Source organism: Halichoerus grypus, chromosome 3, assembly GCF_964656455.1.
Source record: "Halichoerus grypus chromosome 3, mHalGry1.hap1.1, whole genome shotgun sequence".
NCBI classification, from domain to species: Eukaryota; Metazoa; Chordata; class Mammalia; order Carnivora; family Phocidae; genus Halichoerus; species Halichoerus grypus.
Window position 1 is genome coordinate 17,757,927 of NC_135714.1, and position 22,202 is coordinate 17,780,128.

The window sequence follows — 22,202 nt, forward strand, 5'->3', positions numbered from 1 at the left end:
CATTTTCCCTGACCACATTCCTACCAGTGGCTGGCCCACACTTGAGCTTTGTCAGACCCTTGGGCCGGACTCACTCATAACCTTGCCCGCTGAAGTCAGGCGTGGTTTCCAGTCATCTCTCAGAGCACCTGACGTCAGACTATGAACAGAAGAAACTCTTTGCAACTTCTCTTGTCCTTCCCTTCTCCCTTCTTTACCTAACAATGGCAACACTGCCCCTTCCGTGTGTGACATCTCATTATCCATAGGGATGCACACAGAGTGAGTGAGACAATACAGAAACGCAGAGCAACGCCCATTACAAACCACCTCACCGGGTCCTTTAGTCCCTTACTTACTGGAGATTTAAAAGGCCTTCCTACAAGTGTATCTGGGGTCAGTGGTGCCACCTGTTATCATGACATTGAGGTGACAGGTCTCTGGATCTTTTGTAACTATTACTCCATCATGGGATGTTAGCCTGAGCTCACAGTCTATAAACTAGAGAAAATCCGGTGTTTGCCTTTTCAAACCACTCCATCTCAGAAAGCGTCTGACTTCCCTTGTCTACCTGTGCTGAAGAGAAGAACCCCAAGGAAGTCTTACTGTAGTGAGCACTGATCCATGTTATTTCCTTCCATCCAGTGAACGGAGGCACATTCAATCTTTCTGTCTCATCACCTAATGAAAACTCTGATGTATGGCTGCTTCATAACATGCTATTTTTTTCTAACAGTTCATGTTTCAAACTATCGATATATACCAGTGACAATGCTGGTTTTCCGGAAATTTCACCAGAACATCCTGATGAGACTGGCCATCTGCCCATAGTGGTGGCAGTCATTCATTTACTCTAAGTTCGGAATTCTTTTTTTTTTTTTTTAAGATTTTATTTATTTATTTGACAGAGAGAGAGAAAGAGAGCACAAGCAGGGGGAGCAGCAGAGGGAGAGGGAGAAGCAGACTCCCCAGCTGAGCAGGGAGCCCAACGTGGGGCTTAACCGACTGAGCCACCCAGGTGCCCCACGTCCAGCATTCTCGCTGTGTCACCGGCTTCCCAAACTAGCCACGCTGTTTAACACGTGGTGACAGACGCTGGTCAGAACGTCTCATAACACTTCTCTGGAAGCGCATTCTGTGAATGCCGGGAGTATCGAGCTTGCCAGCAAATCCTGCTCCGCTTTTCCAGAGTCTTACTCCCAGTGTCGCACACCCAGTGTTCTTCCGGCTGGGGGGGTGGGCAGAGCTGGCATTCCACTCTCCTCCCCAAATCAGAGCCCTATTTGTCTAAATAAAACTGAACCCCCAGTACGTTAACTCTTGTTTTAAAAAAAAAAGAAATAACCGGGGCACCTGGGTAGCTCAGGGGGTTAAGCATCTGCCTTCGGCTCAGGTCATGATCTCAGGGTCCTGGGATGGAGCCCTGCGTCGGGCTCCCTGCTCAGCGGGGAGCCTGCTCCTTCCTCTCCTCTGCTCCCCCTGCTTGTGCTCTCTCTCTCTCTCTCCCAAATAAATAAAATCTTAAAAAACAAAAGAAATAACCATTAAACATAAAATCTATGCTCTGATTACCATTACTCCTTAAGTATGTCATTGATCAGAACTCAGATTTTATATTCCACAAGAAAACAGCTTTGTCAGGGCTGGCAGCTGACCTAACTTTTCGGGGGTTTTTTTTTTTTTTTTTTGCACCATAGCCTCTAAGATATTTTTTTTTTAATACAGTAAATGAAAATATCTGAAAAGGCCAGGTAGCTTCACGAAATGGAACTGCATGGTAATACAAGTCTCAAAAGATATTCAGGTGAACTCACAAATCCTACCCTTCTCTCTGAACTTCCAATCAGCTTTTAAGTTCTCCTCTTAACTAAGGAGTCAAAAAAAAAAAAAAAGGATGTCCTTGATGTAGCTAACTTCAACAGAAAAAGAAAATCTGGCAGAGAGTAAGTTCCCTGCTACAAATGTCATGGCCTCAGCCTCCCTCATCCCCAAACACCTGCCGGGGGCCCAGATGACTACGGAGGCAGATTCGCACAGCCCAGCCCAGGCCAGCTGCCCCTCTACCCGCCACGCTGCCCTGCAGCCTTTCTCTTGGCCAACTCCTAAGAGCCACTCCGGGGAAGTCAGACGTGAAGGGTGCAAGTGGCCCTGAGAGGAGCCGTCGCCCCACAAGAGAGGGAAGCAGGAGCAGCCCGGCCTCCAGGGGGGTGAGGATGAAGTGTGCACCACAGAGGCTCCCAGCGGGCCAGGCCCAGGTGCCTGCCACACGGGCAGCTGCCCACGCACCGGCTTCCTTCCCTTCGCTCTCTCACTGTCCCACTCCCTGAGACGTGCGATTTCTCGGACCACCTCTCAAATGAACCACCTGAACCCAAAATTTCTTCTCAGGACCTGCTCCTGGGAAAACTCAGGTGAAGACACCGGCCCACGAACGTGAAGCCCACCAGCACCAGGCCAAGCGTTCACATCTAGGGCAGAGACCTTGGGAGACTCTACCCACCTGCTCCATTTTGAGGGCAAGAGCAGAAAGGGGAAGACTATTAGTCATTCAAAATTTCAAAACCTTGGGCGCCTGGGTGGCTCTGTTGGTTAAGCATCTGCTTCGGCTCAGGTCATGATCCTGGGTTCTGGGATTGAGCCCTGCATCGGGCTCCCTACTCAGCTGGGAACCTGCTCCTCCCTCTCCTTCTACTGCTCCCCCTGCTTGTGTTCTCTCACTCTCTCTGTCAAATAAATAAATAAAATCTTAAAAAAAAAAAAATTCAAAACCTTAAAAGAAAATAAACAAAATTTATTCCTAAGGGGGAAAAAAAAATCAAAACTTTAGAGTAGGTGGAGGTGAGGAAGGAGAGCACTTATGAAAGGCTCCAGAATTTAAAAATTATAACTCAAACTATGACTGCTACCAATCATTTCATGTTCAATTGCTGTGCTAAACATTTTTTAGGGTTTTTTTTTTGTTTTTGGGGTTTTTTTTTAGTTTTTTTGCTGCCTTCTCCCTTGCACTGGGGAGAAACACCCCTACTTGTCTCATAGACCATATGGTACAAACAGTGCCACAGAATCCCCAACACCACCCCGCCAGGTATGGCACTTGATCAACCTCCAACCAGATTTTTCAAACGCCGTAGTCTCAGTAACGTGGCAGGATTACATGACCCTGGTCCAACTAAACCTAGGGTCTAGGGCAGTGGGGAGGAGATAGATGGGGACAGGGAATGGCCATTTCCATTGGTCTGATTAGAGGTCAAGAGGTAACCCCAGGACCCTCTTGCTACCATGATTTAAGAGCCTGTCTAGGGGGCACCTGGCTGGCTCAGTCGGCAAAACATGTAACTCTTGACCTTGGGGTCATAAGCTTAAGCCCCATGTTGGGTGCAGAGCTTACTTAAAAAAATAAATAAATAGGGGCGCCTGGGTGGCTCAGTCATTAAGCGTCTGCCTTCGGCTCAGGTCATGATCCCAAGGTCCTGGGATCGAGCCCCGCATCGGGCTCCCTGCTCGGCGGGAAGCCTGCTTCTCCCTCTCCCACTCCCCCTGCTTGTGTTCCCTCTCTCACTGTGTCTCTCTCTGTCAAATAAATAAATAAAATCTTTAAAAATAAATAAATAAATAAATAAATAAATAAATAAATAAATAAATAAGAGCCTGTCTAATGAAGCCAAAAGATAGGAAAAGAGAATTAATGCTGAGCCCTTGGATCCAGCCAAGCCTGAAGTCCAGCTCTAACTCTCTGGGCTCCTCAGTTACACAAATCACTAATTTCAGCGAGTTGGTATCGGACACCTATCATCCCATTAAGATCTCACAATCAATCCTAGGAGATAGGACTCCTGCTGCAGATAAAGAACTCACGTGAAAAAAAGATTATGAAATCAGCCAAGTTCTGAACGGCCAAGCCAGACGTCACGATTTAAACACAGCTTTCTGACTGATAACAGTGGAGATTTACACGTAGAGCAAGAGGGAGAGAGAGAAAGCAAACCGGCCAAGAAGTTGGCAATGGTTCAATCAAGGTGCTAGAGATATTGTTCTTTCAAATTCTCTGCATGTTTGATGAATTTTATTCATTGGATAAAGTTATTATATGTGGTATTGTCCAGCCTTCCAACTTCATGTGAAAGCCATCCACCTCTCCCTCCTCCTCGCTGTCATCACCCCCACCAGTGCTGACTGGCGTCCTTGCTTCTCTCATCCACGCTCCATTTAAAGTGTTCCTCCTGGGGCGCCTGGGTGGCTCAGTCGGTTACATATCTGCCTTCAGCTCAGGTCGTGATCCTGGGGTCCCGGGATCGAGCCCCGTGTTGGGCTCCCTGCTCAGCGGGGAGTCTGCTTCTCCCTCTCCCTCTGCCGCTCCCCCCTGCTTGTGCTCTAGCTCACACTCTCTCTCTCAAATAAATAAAAAAATCTTAAAAAAAATAATAAAGTGATCTTCCTAAGCATAAATCTGAACCTGTCTCTGTGCTGGTTAAAACCTCCACGTTCCCTCAGAATGAAGTCCAAACTCTTTAAAGTACCTTACAAGCCCCTCCATGGCCCCGGCCCTAACTCCGACTTCTCATTCTGCTCCACACCTTTCTTTAACACTCAGCCAGCCTTTCTCTCTTCATATTACTAATCATATCTCAAGACGTTTCTAGAAAGAGTCCTACTTCTCTCACCTCCAGACCCTGGCACATGATTGCTGTATCCCTGACACATGCACTCTCCCCCTGCATCTTTCCTCACCTCCATCCTGGTTTTCTTGCCTGACTAACTCCTACTCATCTTGAACAGCATTCCTTTTTCCAAAAAAACAATATCTCTGAACAACAGTGCCCTGTACTTTCCTGCTGTGGCCCTCGTCACTCTCTACTGATTTGCTTAAACCACCTTCACTGAGAGACCAGAAGTTCCACGGGGGCAGGATCCACATCCATCTGTTCAGTGAGACGGACAGACATACATTATAGAGTGCGGACACTGCTATGGTCTGGATGTTTGTGTCCTACCAAAATTCATATTAAAATCCTAATTCCCAAAGTGATGGAATTAGGAGGTGGGGCCTCTGGGAGGTGATTAGGTCATGAGAGCAGAGACCTAAGGAATGAGGTTGATGTCCTTATAAAAGAGACCCCATCTGTCCTCGTCCCCTTCCACATGAGGGTACAGCCAACTAAGAAGCGGTCCCTCACTGAACACTGAATCTGCTGGCACCTTGATCTTGCACTTCCCAGCCTCCAAAACTCAATGTTTGTTGAAAACCAAATGTTTGTTGTTTGCAAGCTACCCCATTTATGGTATTTTGTGATAGCAGCCAGAATGGATGAAGAGAGTTGATAAATGGATAAAAAAGTACATGATGGCTCAGAGACAGAATTATATTACCTGACTTTCACTACAAAAATCTTTTTGGTAAATGACAGTTAGCTACGAAATCATTATGATATTCATAAACTCGGGCAACATAGAGACACCTGCAACTCATTCATAACACTCCCATTTCTCAACAAAGTCAGAGGGTCATGATGCCTGCAATTGACCTTCAAGTAATTCAGCAAACGTGTGTATGTGCAGGCATGTTCCAAGAGAAAGAAAAAAAATGATAGCAAATCATTCTAATTATTGCATCTGGGTAAGTAAATTGGCGATATGAGAGGTTACTACATTAATTCTTTAAATTTGTCTGTATGTTTAAAAATTTTCATAATAAAAATTATTTTTGTCCCCAACTTTTTAAGTTCCAGGAAGTATAATTAATCATCAGGCCCAACTTATTAGTCCCTGTCTCCCCCTGGCCCAAATGATCCCAATCCTACACCTCAAAGAGAAATGATATTTTAGGAGAAAATTCAGTCGGCATATATTTGACTCATATTGAATAAGCAAAAAAGCTCTGCAAACAGAAATATATGTCAGTTTCATTTTTTTTTAAAACATTGTTTCCCTTTTCAGATTTTAAACCGCATCTACAACAAATACTGATTTAGCTAAAGCAGTCCATAAATTTGCGGCCAATGATGTACTGCATGTGTTTCCACATTATACCTCTCATGCATAACTGAGTACTGTAATATGATTTAAAGATACACTTTTTCTTTAATAATAAAAACTCCTTGACATATTATATAATACTTAATAATAGCCATATTAATCAGGCATTGCCAAAAGATATTTATATTTATAGTCCAATTTTTTCATTTAACATCTCCCCTTCCCTTACCAATCACAGCTTCCCTAGGGAACAAAAGTCTAACTTTAGGGTCTATCACTACATCTAACTGTGTTGGATCATTAAAACATAAATGAAAAAGTGCACAAGAATTGCTGAAACAAAATTAAAGGAATGTTAATAGTTCTTGGAAAAAGAGTAAGTTCCTTTAGGAAAGAATGCCAGGTGTAGCAGAAAAGATGCTTTTTAACTGCAAGTATCAGAAACTTCTACTCAAAAATGTTTCAGCAATAAAGGAAATTCTCTGGCATTAAGGGAAATCAAGACGTAGGACAGCCCAAGGGGTTTCTCCGCCCTTCTCAGCATATCAACTTGGCCTTCAGGCTGACCCTCAATTGTGACAGGCTATGCCAAGTCCACAAACCACCTCCAAGCACAAAGTTATGACAAACAGTTGATTCTTTATTCCCGTAACTCTTTAGGAGCCAGGAAATCTTTCTCAAAGCCTCACAGCTAAATACCCCTCATCACTCTTACTGGCTCCGGCTGGCTCTGGCAATAGCTAGAACAAGATGCTATGGTGATCACATCATTTGGGATGGAACAGAAGCTAGGGAGTCAAACACATTGCTGGTATGTCATCTTAGTGTCCATAATTAGACGATAGAGGAGTGTCACTAAATACTGACAAATACATAACAAGAATCACAATACTCTCGGGGCACTTGGGTGGCTCAGTCGGTTGAGAGTCCAACTCTTGGTTTCAGCTCAGGTCATGATCTCAGGGTCGTGAGATCGAGCCCGAGTTGGGCTCTGCACTGAGGGGGAATCTGCTTAAAGAGTCTCTCCCTCTGACCCTCCCTCAACTTGCATGCTCTCTCTCTCTCTCTAAAATAAATAAATCTTTTAAAAAGAGAGAGAGAAAGAATCACAATACTCTAAAATGAAGGATATCTGCACCCAGGCTTGTTTTATTATATCAGAGAGAAAGAGAGAGAGAGAAAATGAATCCCCTTCAGAAGCTATTCTTCAAATCAAAAGAACTGACAGGGACAGCTTGACCTGCAGATTTCCTTAATCTCTGAAATGTATTTGCTAGTTAATTCAACCCAGCCAGCCCTTAATGAGAAGGAAGCCCATACAAGGGGCACCGGTGAGGAGACCTCCAGTCCCCTGGGGAACCGTGGAAGACAGTGTAAAGCAGCTGCAGGGTCACCCCTCCTGAGAGGTGAGGTGGTCAGGTGGTTACCCACCATCTGCTCTCAGTCATTGCCCGAGGGTTCCCGGGGCAGAGCGGAGTGGCTTTCAGCCCAGTGCTGGAGCACCAAAAGCTCTCAGGTTCACATGTGGAAGACCGAAGGAGAGACGCACAGGAATGACCAGCAGTGAAGGAATAAAATCAGCTACAGTGTTTTTTGGAGTTAATTCGGAAAAATTTGAAACTGATGTCATTTACAAAGACCTTAAGTCACTTATGTGGCTAGCTAGGTCTTCAGTCCAGAACTCAACTTGAGTAGCCCAGATCCTAAGTCACTCACTGCCAGCCAGTAGTCTCCCGTAGAAAGAGCACTAGCTCTTTGCGAACAACCCCATCTTTTTGCTCAGCAAGGGCCATTCTGCTGTTCCCCTGGGAAACTCTACTAGACTGTCCTAGCCCATGTGCCTCAATGGCTATGTGACCAGTTCTTCTGCTCCTATATTGCACTGGGCCCTGGGAAATTTCAAGGGTTTGCTTCTTCTCCAGGAAAGAGGCCTCAGAGGCCTTCTGCCCTTAGATCCAGAACTATATATTGCTTTTATTACATGGTCTTTTTCCCTGTCTTTCCCCTAAACCCGGTAGGGATGGGGAAGCAAAGACGAGAACTTTCTTAGAGACCCACCAGCATATAAGCTCTTCCTACAGGGCCTCTAACTCCCCAGTGAGTCCACAGGATGTGTATCTAGAAAAGGAGGAAGTTTCTCTTATGTTACCTTTTCTCAAATCTCTTTTCTACATTGGACTAGGTAGGACTTCTGGAACTCAGTGGCCAAAACTGAGTCCTTTTTTCTGTTCTTTCATCCCTTCCAAGACAGAGTAATTAGGAACAGGCAAGGAAAACACATATTAGCAAATCTACAAAAATGCTACATCATCGTCGTAGGATGAATTGTGTTTCTCCAAAATTCCATGTTGAAGTCCTACCCCCTCCTCCTTCAAAAGAGGACTGTATTTGGAGATGGGTTCTTTAAAGAGGTGATCAACTTAAAAATGAGGACATTGGAGTGGGCCCTAATCCAAGGTGACCAGTGTTCTTATAAGAGGAGGAAATGTGGACACACATACACACAGAGGAAACACCATGGAAAGACACAGGGAGAAGGCAGCCATCTACAAGCCAAGGAGAAAGGCCTGGAACACATCCTTCCCTCACGGCCCTAGAAGCCAACCCTGCCATGCCTGGATCTTGAACTTTCAGCCCCCAGAACTGGGAGGAAATCAATGTCTGTTGTTCAAGCCACCGGGTCTATGGTATTTTCTTACTGCAGTCAGAGCAGACTAATACAACCACTGCATTCACACAGCTTGTGTCTGATACACAGAGACCCAAGACAAAGTCCTAAAGTCTCTGCAGAGTCTTGGAAGAGAAGACCCCTAAGATTCACAGATATATGATGAGATCCCATAGCAAACCAGAGTCCATGAGAAGAATCCTACAATGAAGAAAATCACAGAAGAATACAAAGACTACAACTTAAAGAATAGAGTTGCTAGACGTGAAGGAAGGACAAGACAGTCTTTGGATTCCGTCACAGGAAGGGGACAGTGGTACACAGAGGCAGAGTACTTTAGTTAAGTTAGATGACCTGGTAGAGAGGGAAATGAGAAGAGCCATGAAAATAGTAGAAAGAATCAAGAGATTATTCAAGGAGTTGGTATGGAAATTACAAAATCTATAGAGGCTTTAGCTTTAGCATCAGTAGAGCAAATCAGAGAAGAACAAGACAGTAGAAAGTGTAACTGTAAGAAAGACAGGGCTGGGCTCCAGGGGAAGGAAAGCCTGAGTTCCCCCCTGGGCCTCCCTCCCCATCACCCTGCACCGACACCCACCTTCCATGCCCACAGAGGATGAATGGAGCTGCACTAGGAAAGGCCTGAGAAGACATTCATCCGTGTTGGGACATGAACTCCTGGCAAAGGGTCAAGCCACTGGCTAGGGGATCTCTTTGTTTTACCTCATTTTTAGAGCACAAGATAGACCAAAGACCAGGGCATTTCCACAAGGGGCCAGCCACCGTCTCAGGCCCTCTGGGGCCTTTCCAACCACTGGTCCCAGCAGGAACCTGGAGGAATAAGGAGCTCTGTCTGAGCTCATGCTCACAGACAAAGGCCCTATTGACAGGATGTTTCCTCTGGAACTCTTGCCCCCCCATCCTTCCTTCTCAAAGCCAGAATAGTAAGAGCCTAGCCATATCATCGCTTTTTCTTTCTTTCTGAAGTGTGCTGTTCTCCCACGAAGACAGCACGGGGGACAGGTCCCACCCAGGCATGCGTGGTCTCTCCCTCACACAGTGACCGTGAGGCCAAGACTCAGGTTTGGGCTTTGAAGGGTCTGTAGGAAATGCTGAGCTTAGGTAAAAATGTTTCCCGACAGAGATGGCCCAGATCCCAAAGTCATCACTGGGGTCTTGGTCTGTGTGTGTGTACACACACACACACACACACACACACACACACTCTCATATATGTACATATATGTATGTATGTGTGAGTCTATCTATCTACATCTGTATCTGTGGTCCTACAAAAGAGATATGGTGTTCTGGGATTCAGGTATAAACAGGCCCTTAGCTAAAAACAATCACAGCAGTATCTTCCTATCACCTAATATGTTTGTGGCAACCTAGTTTGTTTCTATCATGTATATGGATTTATCATCAATAAATGATGGAAAATAGGTCAAAGACCAAAATGAAATTAAAAAGTAAAAGTAAAAACGGTAGTAAGTCACAGCATAGCACAGACCATTAGCTATGCTGCCCCTACTTTTTATGATGTACGTGAACAACCACAGCAACCTAGGGGCCAAAAATAAAACATGTTTATAAACACAACAGACACCATTTATAACCTAGGCATCCCTGTCATCCTTCCTGGGGAAAGAAAAGATCCCACTGATCCTTCCATTATTGACCAAGCACCTACTCAATGCCTGGCAATGTGCTACATGCTCAGACTATCTGTCAAGCACAGTGACTTTTCTTACAAGAAACAGAAAGCCCAACAGGAACATACCGCCTCGCATAACTGTAACAGCCCAGAGGCAGCCCTGCTTCAGCAAGGTCCCTCCAGGGCACCATGATGTCGGCTCCGGCCCAAGCCAGTGGCAGGACAGCCTCTAGACGGCACAGTCATCCGTTCTGATGACAGTAAGGAAATTCCTTTCCCAAAGAGCCCTGAGCAAATCCTGACTCGGTTAAACTGGTCAGCGCCCATTCCTCACCCCGTGTCCCTGGAGTGTGAGTGAAGGACTGTCCTCTTCCTAGTCAGGCCTGGCGCTGAGGTCCGACCAGCCTCCTCTGAGGCACGTGGCCTACGTGGAACAGGACGGGAAGAGTTGAATGAAAACAGAAACGAGAAAATCTGAGAATTAAGCACTGCTGTGCCAAGAGCATTTTACATACATGTATGTGTACACGCATCTATGTATACAGACACGTGTATGTGTAAATATGAATGGACTGCTACTTTATATACGTAAATGTGCTATTTTCATGTATGTTTATCTAAATGTAAAAACCTAACTTTAAGACTTTTGATTTAAGGGGCACTTGGGTGGCTCAGCTGGTTAAGCGTCTGACTCTTGATCTCAGCTCAGGTCTTGATCTCAGGGTCGTGAGTTCAAGCCCTGTGTTGGGCTCCACGCTGCACGTGGGGCCTACTTTAGAAGAAAAAAAAAAAGACTTTTAAGACATATGATCAATTAAAAGAACAGACGTATATAAAAGGATAAATAAAAACTCTATGGGGGCGCCTGGGTGGCTCAGTCATTAAGAGTCTGCCTTTGGTTCAGGTCGTGATCCCAGGGTCCTGGGATCAAGCCCCGCATCGGGCTCCCTGCTCCAAGGGAAGCCTGCTTCTCCCTCTCCCACTCCCCCTGCTTGTGTTCCCTCTCTCGCGGTGTCTCTCTCTGTCAAGTAAATAAATAAAATCTTTAAAAAACAATAAATAAATAAATAAAAACTATGTACATGCTTAAATAACACATCTGTGATCAAAGCAATAATGTCTTGTGGGAGTTTGTAGAAACCACTGGGTCAGATGGTCAAGGGAAGATCACACAGAAAGAAAGTGAAGCAGAGCAAAGAGAACTAACACGGGAAATCTGTAATTCAACAGAAACGGGGAGGCTCACAGTAGAGCTTCCTTATATTACCTACACCTTATATACATCTGAAATGTTTCTGTAGGGGCGCCTGGCTAGGTCAGTCCCTAGAGCATGCGACTCTTGATCTCAGGGTCGTGAGTTCAGGCCCCACGTTGGGAGTGGAGCCAACTCGGAAAAAAAAAAAAAAAAAAGAATGTCCTGAAATGTTATCCTAAATGTATGAGTAATAAAGGGAATCTGAAACGTGATCCTGGACTATCATTCATAAGACAAGCGAATTAAATATCCACTGTGTAAAATCCAAGGCAAAAAAAATAAGCACTACTTATAATATATCTGATCATAAACAAAACGACCTAATTTGTAAGCCAAACACAATTATCACATTCAAAGACATCTGAATAAAATATCAAAGTTTATCCAAAAGTTTCCCTCCTTAATGTGTTTAAATTCTACTTGACTATTTTATAAGGCCCACGCACACTTCATGACAGAACTTCGAAACAGCATCTATGCTCCAAAAGCCAGTGATCAGCAAACCATGATCCCCAGCCTGCTTTGCAAATAACATCACCTCCACATCAATTCATAGTCTTTATTGTCTATTGCTGCTTTCCCACTATCATGGCAGAAATCGAGGAATTGTCACAGAGACCATATGGCCTACAAAGCCTAAATTATTTACTATCTGGCCCTTTACAGAAAGTTTGCCAACATCTAATTAACTAATTGTTTCTTGAAATTAAATTCTTGAAGTTTTTCATAATAAAATGTTGGGAAAACTCAAATTTTTATTTTGGAAAAGTCGAGAGTTTAGTAACAGACTTAAAATAAAAGTGCAGCTAAGTATTATCTCTCACTCAAGTAAAGCTCATAATAAACCAAAAAAAAAAAGTGCAGTAAGTAAAATAACAATAAGATATAATAAAAAATACTCACAATCTTTCAAGGAGACTTAACCCAGAAAATGAGCCATTCTTCAGCTCGGATATTTTATTGTTACTCAGAATCCTAAAAATGACAGGAAAAAAAAGGTAAGTTGCAGAATATATGTACACCATCAATATCAAAATAATTTAGCTCCTTATTTTTAAACCTATGAGGAATTCTAAGAAGTCACTTATTAGCCAGTTTTTGAGATGCCTGACAAAAACAGGAGCTTCTTTCTCTTTCTTTGAGAAACCACCTAAAATAGCCCGCTCACTCTTCTTGTCACCTCTTAAATTGTTCCTATCACATTTGACTAAAAATTTTAAGGTAAAAAGGGAGAGAAGTGAGCAGAAAATAGCTCTTGAGTTCAGTATGAGAAGAACGCCACATACACTTACATAATTAATCAACTTATGTAAGTTGAATACTTATTTAAAAACTTAATGGAAAAATGTGTAACATGCCCTATGAAATACTGATCTTACAAAGAAATAAAGCATCCGCTAGATATGTCAATGCTGAATATTATTTGTAATTTAACAGTATACAAATCTACTGCCTGTGTGTGTGAAAATAAGCTTTTGCACACCCTCACATCAGACACACAGGCGACGGTATCACGGTGCTGTTATCTCATGTATCAGGACAATGTTCTCAAAGCCAGGACCTGACAACAAGGACTTACTGAAAGAGGTCATAGTCAAGCCACCCCCACGATAGGACTTGCCTAAGAAGATTACGTGCACGTGATCTTGCTCCCTCTCTAGGCACCGTAGCTATGCACCTTTTGTAGCTCAAGTACCAAGAACGATTTTCCATAAAGTGAAAATGCTAAAGCTACCTGATTTGGAGGAGTGAGGACATCGAGATAAGAAAATGAGAAAACCAAGGCAGAGAAGAATTAATTAGGTTAACGACCCAAGGTGACAGCAGCAAATGCCAGAACCAGATCAGAAACCCAGGAAATCTCTCTTCCAGACCTCACGTTCAACATACGTCAACGTAGGTCCAGAGACATACTACTGGCCTCGCGGGCAGAAAGTCCTCCATCATAGACTGTGCTGCACTTCAGGGGCGCCCTTCACACGGGGTACAAAGTTGCACGGTGCCCCCCTCCCCACCCCCCAGACACTGCAACGCAGCAATTCTGTGTATATACAAATAACAGAGTGCCCCTGGGTCCTAAGAGTTCAGGTATTCATTTGTATTGTATCTACTTTTATTATTCTAAAAAAGAACCTCTAATTATTTGTCTTCAAACAAAAATAGCCATTTGACATCTGCTTTTCTTTCGATATAAGTGGAATTTAAAAACAAAATCCCTGTTCACGTAGATGCGCATTTCAGAGCCTTTTTTGTGGGATGATTATTAGCAGCTTCTCGAGTCAAGGATACCCGTGTTTGAAGCTCAGCTCTCTTGCTTTCAAGTTCCATTGATCTTGGCCAGTCCCTCCACCTCTCTGTAAGAGTTCCTCATTCATAAAACAGGAAGAAAAATATCTACCTCATAAACACTAGAAAGAGATTAGGAAATGTATGAGACACTCAATGAGTATTCATTAAATTTCAGATGGTTTCCTTGGTTCTAAAACACACATCCTCCCTCATTTTAATGTTTCTTGCAATCCACGTATATTACCATGTAATATCTTGCGTCTCCCTCAAGCCGTCGCTAAAGGAAGGACAAGGGCCTTGTCAACCATTGGGACCAAGAAAACAGAAAATGTGGTGCTTGAAAACACTGCAATTAAAATACAATACCATTTTCTCTAATCAAAATTGCAAAGGTTTTTTTCAAGTGAGGTGGTCGGCTAGGGCAAAAGCAAACTCAGTCTTGCTCATGGCCACCGACGTCACTGAAATAAGCCTTCTCAAGCAGCCCATGGTGCACCGTGAAGAGCCTCCCACCTTGCTGCCCAAAACATCACTCCTAAACAAGTCGCCAAATCTGACAAGAAGGATATCCCATGACCTTATTTCAGCATTATGTAAGAGGAAGAGTAAAATGATGGTACATTCAAACAAAACTTCATGCATCCATTAAAAAAGGATTCTTCCAGAGGGAACTTGATAAAAAGGAAAATGCTTACACTCAGTTCAGAAGCAAACAAAACTGATAGCACTAATTGAAAAGAATCTATGCAGAGATCAAAAACAAACAAACAACAACAACAACAACAAAAAAAGACTGGGAAAAAACGGACCCTAATGGATCAATACCTTACTGATGAGGCTTCTATTAGTTTCTCTCTTATTCTCTATAATCTTGTAGTATCTTTTGAAATACTTAGCAGACAACTCTTACTATTTAAATATTTTTTCTCCTGATGATAAACATAAGAATCTCCATAACTAGGGAGAGTTTGAAATTGAGTTAATTTCCATATAATTCTATCTTAGAAGTAAACGAATACTTTAAGCTTTGAGATTAAAGACTCACGTTTATTTATTTATGTTCAAGAAATGTTTATGCAGCGACAGTTTGCAACTTAACAGGCACTATGAATAGGCACTAAAAGAAGAGAAATGAACAATGGTGTTGAGATCCAGAGCCCAGAGTTTTAATAGAGACCCACTCCCCACCCCCCCAGCAATAAATGATTTAGGTCACCTCTCTAGTTCGACTTCAATTTCACAACTTTTAAGATGGAAAAAAATCAGACCAGAATGACCACCAAGATCCCTTCTAGCTTCTTTTACGTTTCTGTATTGGTGTTTTCATGAGCAAAACTGACAAACTTGACGGTGACTGAGAATTTATCACCGATAAACAGAGAACTAAAGAAACAAAGGAAAACTACACAGTCTACCAGGTAACAGGCTCAGTGACAAGAGTACTCGGTGTCTGGGTGAAGAATGATCCCCAAATACGGAGGGAGCTTATGAAAAACTGTCAGGGCGCCCGGTGAATTACACTCAGTACTGTTGCAGCGAAAGGACTGTCATTTGCTCGGTCATAAAGGCTTTAGTACAATAAATGATAGATTTTACTGAGAAGAATAAAAAGGAAGACATTTCATCACACTTAAAAAGTTATAACTGTAACCTTAAAAATACAGTTTACAACCTCATGTTAATATATTCAGTCTATCCATTACTTGGTGTGTTTAAGGACTTTGCGCAAGAAAACAGGATCGGTATGAATAAATCTACTCTGCAGGCAGTTTTTATACTCAATTTTGAGACTGGGGACTGTGCAGTGAGCAAATGCATAATCTCATGTATCATTATAAACCTAAAACCCATTCTAATCAATATTTTTGCTGACATCTTTGAAATTTCAAACTTTCCAGAAGGTAACTAAATGAAAAGTATAAAACTTGACTAAAGTTATAAAGCTTATGTATATCCATTTCTGTTCTATACTAACGATGTTATAACACCACCTGATCTATAGACGATGCTTAGGAACACTATCCTGGGCTCGTGCCTCTTGAATTTAAACACTATAAGAAGACTTTGATGTCCATTGTTACATTTAACATGGTATCAAGTTAGTTCAATATATCATTTAGGCTGAAACATGAAAAAGGGAGTAAGACCTAATGTAGACATGTTTAAAAAAAAAAATCAGAAGTTTATGGAGCAGAAAAAAATAAAAATTAAGTATTACAAGTTCTCAGTCACTTGCTCTTGCAAGTCCCAGAATGGAATGGTACGCACAGCACCCACACCCCGTATGGCAGAAGACACAGAATAATTTTCCTTTTGAGAGGAACTGAAAATACATTTTAAGAGCTTTAAATATTCAGATCAAACATTAGGAATATAATTCTTGAAGTCGACCCCTGGAGGGGAAAATCAGGAAAATAATCAAATAGAGCTCTTACACTGGGTGGAACGGTGGCCCTCCAAAAGATATGCCCCCCACCCCAAAACTATGACTATGACCTTAACTAGAAAAGGATGTTTGCAGATGTAATGAAGTTGAACGTTTCGAGATGAGATCGTCCTCAATGAGTGTGGGCCCTAAATCCAATGACAAGTATCCTCAGGAAAGAAAGGGGGAAGACTAAGAAAATGTCATATTTAAAACAAGGGCAGTCTCATACAGACCAAAAAAATAGAGAGAGAGAGAAAATGAAAGCAGACAGATTTAGAAGCCACAATAACTAAAGATCTTCTAGGACTAAGAAAAGGAGTAAACAGGACTACATTTTTAAAAGTTTGATAATTTTAGTTTTTTTTTTTAAAGATTTTATTTATTTATTTGAGAGAGAGAGAATGAGAGACAGAGAGCATGAGAGGGAGGAGGGTCAGAGGGAGAAGCAGACTCCCTGCCAAGCAGGGAGCCCGATGCGGGACTCGATCCTGGGACTCCAGGATCATGACCTGAGCCGAAGGCAGTCGCTTAACCAACTTAACCCTGCAGGGAGCCCGATGCGGGACTCGATCCTGGGACTCCAGGATCATGACCTGAGCCGAAGGCAGTCGCTTAACCACCCAGGCGCCCTAAAAGTTTGATAATTTAAAAATCATAAGCAATGTCAAAAGATAAACAACAAATACTTATGACTACTACCAAAAACAAAGGCCTCATTTCCCAAATATATAAAGAGCTCTTAAAAAAAAAAAAACCAATAGAAAAACTAGCAAAGGCCATAAAAAGACAGTTCAGTGAAAGTAAATACAAACGGATCATAATCATATGAAGGGATATACAACCACAATCATGAGAGAAATGCAAATTAAAACTAAAACAAGGTACCATGATTCACTTAAGGAGTGCAAGTGTGATAACACACTTTGTATTTAGAGGGAAACAACCACTCATATTTTGCTATCAATCAATACAATCATTATGGAAGGCAAAAGTACAAGTGCATTTACAGCATTTGATCCATTAATTCCCCTTCTGGAAATTTATCCTAAAGATAAATTTGCAGGTGTGCAATATACATGTTATATATTAAATTATGCAATTATATATTTATACAACAAAAGTATTCATTGCACTATTATTTGTAAAACTCAATGACTGGATATTTAGGTTGATTCCAGGAACAGAAGTTTGGTCCTGATGGAATACAGGATCCACAAAATGGGATATCATGCAGATGAGGGGCTGCAGAATGGGAAGAGAGAATGCTTTTTAGGTGTTCACTCAGAAAGATCGAAGACAGACTAAGGACTGAAAGTATGCGTTTACATATTAAAATTCTCCATCTCTTGACATCTCTGATTTGCTCAAGCAATACAAACTGTAGTAAGTAACACAAACTGATTCTGCATTAGATTTATTATGTAGAGTAATAATTGTTATTGCTACATCTTTATCAAATACAAGAAAAATAGACAATATGGCTAGGCTAAGCTTTTGAGTCACTAATTGCAATAGGCACATGTTCTAAAAATTTAGGACCACCTGTGAGAAGCTAAAATCAGATATGCTAAATCCTCAAAAATCAATTTTAGTGCTTTGCTTCATTTATCCCACTAATGAAAACTGGTTACTCCCACGTTCGCTGAAGCTCTAGTCCAGGGGGTGTCCAAATCCATCCCACCACCTGTTGGGACAGCCTGTGGGCTTCTAAGAATGGTTTTTGTATTTTTAATGGTTGAAAAAAAAAATCAAAAGAATGGTATTTTATGACACATGAAAATTCTATGAAATATAAATTTCAATGTTTTTAAAATTTTATTGGCACACGACCATGCCCATTTGTTCACATATTGTCTGTGGCAGGTTTCCTGCAATGACAGCCGAGTTGAGTAGTGACAACAGAGACTGTCGTGGCCAGGAAAGCCTAAAATATTTACTATCTGGCCCTTTACAGAAAAAGAAAAAGTCTGTCAAGCCCTGTTTTAGCACACTCTGTCCCAGTTTATTCTTTGGTTTCCAGCGAATGAAAATCAAGTGTTCTTTTCTAAATTAATTCTCCCTAGCAAGTAAGAGTTAAGTATCTACTAGAGGGCAAAAATCCTCATCAATCTGAGTAACCTTTATATTAAAACCACATTTAATTCAGCACACCATCGGTGATATACACATTTTGCCCTAAGTATTAGCAGTTTGTTCACCAACGTGTCCCCTGAACTCGATGCATCCATTGATTCAGCTCTGCAAGAGAAAATTCTGGGTGGTAGGCTTTAGTTCCAGTGTGTCAAAAAATGTTTTGCCCTCAACTCTGCTGCATCACCTTGTTTTAACAAGGACTTTGCATTTTGTGAAATCCCTGTTCAGGGACTTGTGTATTTGCCATGTCTCCCATGACTGGGTGAATCCCACATAGGGATCTTTTCGAACATGACCATCTCTGCATCCCCACAGGAGTGGACCTACAGTGAACACGTAAGTGAGTCCATCGTGCAACCTCTCTTTATATGGGTGTACTCAGTTACTCTTCATAAACACCCTACGACATCAGTATTATTTTCTCTAAAACTAAAGTTTGCAGAGCACCTGGGTGGCTCAGTCCGTTAAGCATCTGCCTTTGGCTCAGGTCATGATCCCAGGGTCCTGGGATCGAGTCCCATGTCAGGCTCCCTGCTCATCAATCAATAAATAAAATCTTTAAAAAAATAAATAAAATAAAACTAAATTATTTCAAGTTCGGTGACTTGTCCAGGTTCAGATTCAAACCAAGTGGCAGAGTTAAGATTCTAACGACGCCTGGTACATAAGAGACTCTTGTGGGTAAGGAGGTGTGCTCCGCAGATCCTCCTTCAAGAGCGACCCTAAACAGGAAGGCAGTTAGCAGAGAGCCTCCAGCTGCCGCTGTCCGAGGGATCTGCCTCAGTTTCCAAGCAGAGTCCATCCACTTGGTAGGCAATGCCGGCCGAGTACTCAGCACAGTGGGGGTGACAGGGCTTTCCATTCCTGGCCAGCCCAGACTCCCCAAGGGGCGATCTCTGCACCAGCGCTGGCCCAGATTCCTGCACAACTGTCCTACCCTACTGTCCTTCCTTCCCCCTCTCCCTTCACAGAGGCCAGACCTCCATCCCAGTCCGAAGGGTCACCCTGCCCACTTCTGCTTCATTTCCCTTCATCTTCCAGATGTATTTCCATCAGTACAAATCTTGTACTTCTTTTTTTTTTTTTTTTTTTTTTAAAGATTTTATTTATTTGACAGAGAGAGAGATAGCGAGAGCAGGAACACAAGCAGGGGGAGTGGGAGAGGGAGAAGCAGGCTTCCCGCCGAGCAGGGAGCCCGATGTGGGACTCGATCCCGGGACCCCGGGATCATGACCTGAGCCGAAGGCAGACGCTTAACGACTGAGCCACCCAGGCGCCCCAAATCTTGTACTTCTAACCCCTTCTGTACACTTGGCATGTGCTTCCCAGAGGATCCAACTGGCAAGATGCCCAGAATATCTGTTCAATAAAAGAATAAAATAAAAATATGGCTGGGTTTAAGGCATTCAAAGATCCCTCTTACGGAATTAATAACACAGCATCTACAACGTACCCAATGTCCCAGCTTCCTATGGTACAGATGAGGAGTATAAACCTCAGTGCTGTTCTCGCTACTCCTTCTCTCTGAAGCTTACGGAATTTCTTTTTTGGGGGGAGGGGAAGAATAAAAAACTCTACCAGAACATATCTAGTTCGTGTCTTTTAATATTTCAATAGAAGTGTCCTAAGCTACTGTTTTCCACATTTTCACCCTTCTAAAATTAGGACCATTTTAAAATTGGTATCAAAGGAAATTTCCAGCTGCTAGGAAAAGGAGTAAGTTAAGAATTTATCAGTAGTCATCATTGTTGGCACACACACTAACCGTGGCTGAATTTTAAGTCTGGATCCTTAATTACGGCTTAATGTTTACACATTAAGGTTTCACTATGATACAGCACTGAAATAAAAAGTTGCGCAATAGGAGATTGCATATTATATGGCAGTAGGCGTAATTAAAGGCAATAGAAATGCTAAATCTCTCAGAATTTAACATTTAGGAGAGGTTGGTGGGATTCATTCATGTGTCATGGAGAATGATCACTCATGCAGCTCCCAGCTCTCATGAGCTGCCAGCTCATTTATAAGGGAAGCAGTTAAACTTCCAGTGATACATGATTAAATTAAATTGGGGAGGAGAGCTTTTTAACTGAGTAAAAAGTGCAAACAAAACCCTATCTTCATCGATATTCAAATGATACTATCAAGACTAAAGACGGAAAGAAAGTCAAAATCACCTTACTAAAAAGATCGGTGGGTTATGATGTGTGCATTACACTGCCAAATGATTTAAAATAGATTTATCACACACAGAAAGAAAAAGCAACTGATAAAGGGGTAAAATGTTATTAACAGCAAAAGCTCCAGGTCAACATGGGTCACTTCTTGCTTATGCATTTGAAAATTTTAAGCAAAACTAACCTAGGTCCCCGCAAACTGATAGGAGGTAACCACTAACCAATTCCTCTATTTTAAGAAAAGTCTTAATATTATAACACTCACTGCCTTCCCACTCCTAGAAGCTACCTTGGAGCTCCATTCCATGTTTGGGGTTGAGGGCTCCTGGTTTGCAAACAGTCTTCTGGTGTGTGCACAGTAAATACTCTGACTAATGACCACTTTGGTGATTCACCGCTTTTCTGTTCTTTATAAACTTTGGGCATAGGTCATTAGAAGCAGACTTCTGGATTGTTCCCGCGTCCTCTCTGGCTACTGGGTCCTCTGACGTGGTTGGGGTTTCCCAAATCTTGCCTCGGCCCACCTCACAGCTGTGTCAAACCCCTGGGTACTCTTCCAGCAGCCTGAGCTTGCAAGTGGTGGTGGGAGGGCTCGGCAGCGGTCTCAGCTCTGGCCGGCTGGTGGGACGCACTAGCAAAGCTCACCTGCAAGTTAAATGAGGTCAGACCCCCAAGTCTGAAAACTGAGCTAACAGATTCATGTGGTTGGGGAAAGACAAAATGTACTTGGCCTCCAAATTTAGAGAACAGGTATCCTCCTGGCAGATTTACGGAGTCGGTGTCTCCTAAGAGAAAGGCACGGTTTTCAGGGAAGGGGCCAAGGGAAGGAGTTATGGGCTCTGATAAAGGAACTCTGAACTTGACGCCTAACACCACAACAGTTCTGTTACCCTGAGGAAGTTCCTGGTGTATCATGGTGGGGTTTAGAGTAGAAAGAGGACCTCTGAGATCTACCAGCACAGGGCAGATCTCTCATTTATGTCAAGTTTCATTTCACTTCACCCTGATGATTTATAGGAATTACTGGGAGTAGCTTACCAGGTGGTTCCTCAGCCCCATCAGTGTTATTATCTTGAGGATCTGAAGGTTGAGTGCTCCTTCTTCTTGGATAATTAGGTTGTTTGAGGGCAAAGTCCTTTTTTTTTCAATGTCCCTTCTGCTCACAGTCTTGACAAGTATCCTTGTCAATAGGGAAATGTACAAAGTTAGTTCTAAAGTTCAGTCGACACCCCTGAGCTGCTTTAATTGTAGGGCCATGAGTTTATTTGCTTGATAACCCTTTCACTGTTCTAAAATTCGTTCAAAATGCTCATCAAGATGCTGGAGCTCAGAAAGGGGAGTGATCTCCCGTCTTAATTTATGTTTCTTTAATAAATCAGGAAGCTCAGGGAGAAGCCCATTAACGAAATGAACAGACAAGGCACTACCAGCTTCGCGGTCCCGGAGACCAAAACGCTCTCTAAATATTTCTTCTAAGCAAAATCGAAAGTCTGCAACTGATGCATCCCTTTTTTGTTTACAGGACTGTATCACGGCCCAATTGATTCTCACAGGAAAAATCCTGGGTATAGCTTCAAGGAGTGACTGACCTACTTTTCTCACTTTTTTTTATTGTTGTTGTTCTTTTGAGGCATGTTTGGTGG

General features: G+C 42.6%; 1 protein-coding gene across 2 annotated transcripts in view; it reads right to left on the minus strand.

Annotated features, from left to right (window-relative positions):
- The window catches only part of ADGRA3 (adhesion G protein-coupled receptor A3), a 124,714-nt gene that overhangs the window by 77,434 nt on the left and 25,078 nt on the right, over positions 1 to 22,202 (minus strand). For both annotated transcript variants that reach the window (XM_078068449.1, XM_078068448.1), the window contains exon 2: positions 12,436 to 12,507. In XM_078068449.1, coding sequence (XP_077924575.1) covers positions 12,436 to 12,507 — 72 coding nt within the window. The remainder of the gene's footprint in view (positions 1 to 12,435; positions 12,508 to 22,202) is intronic.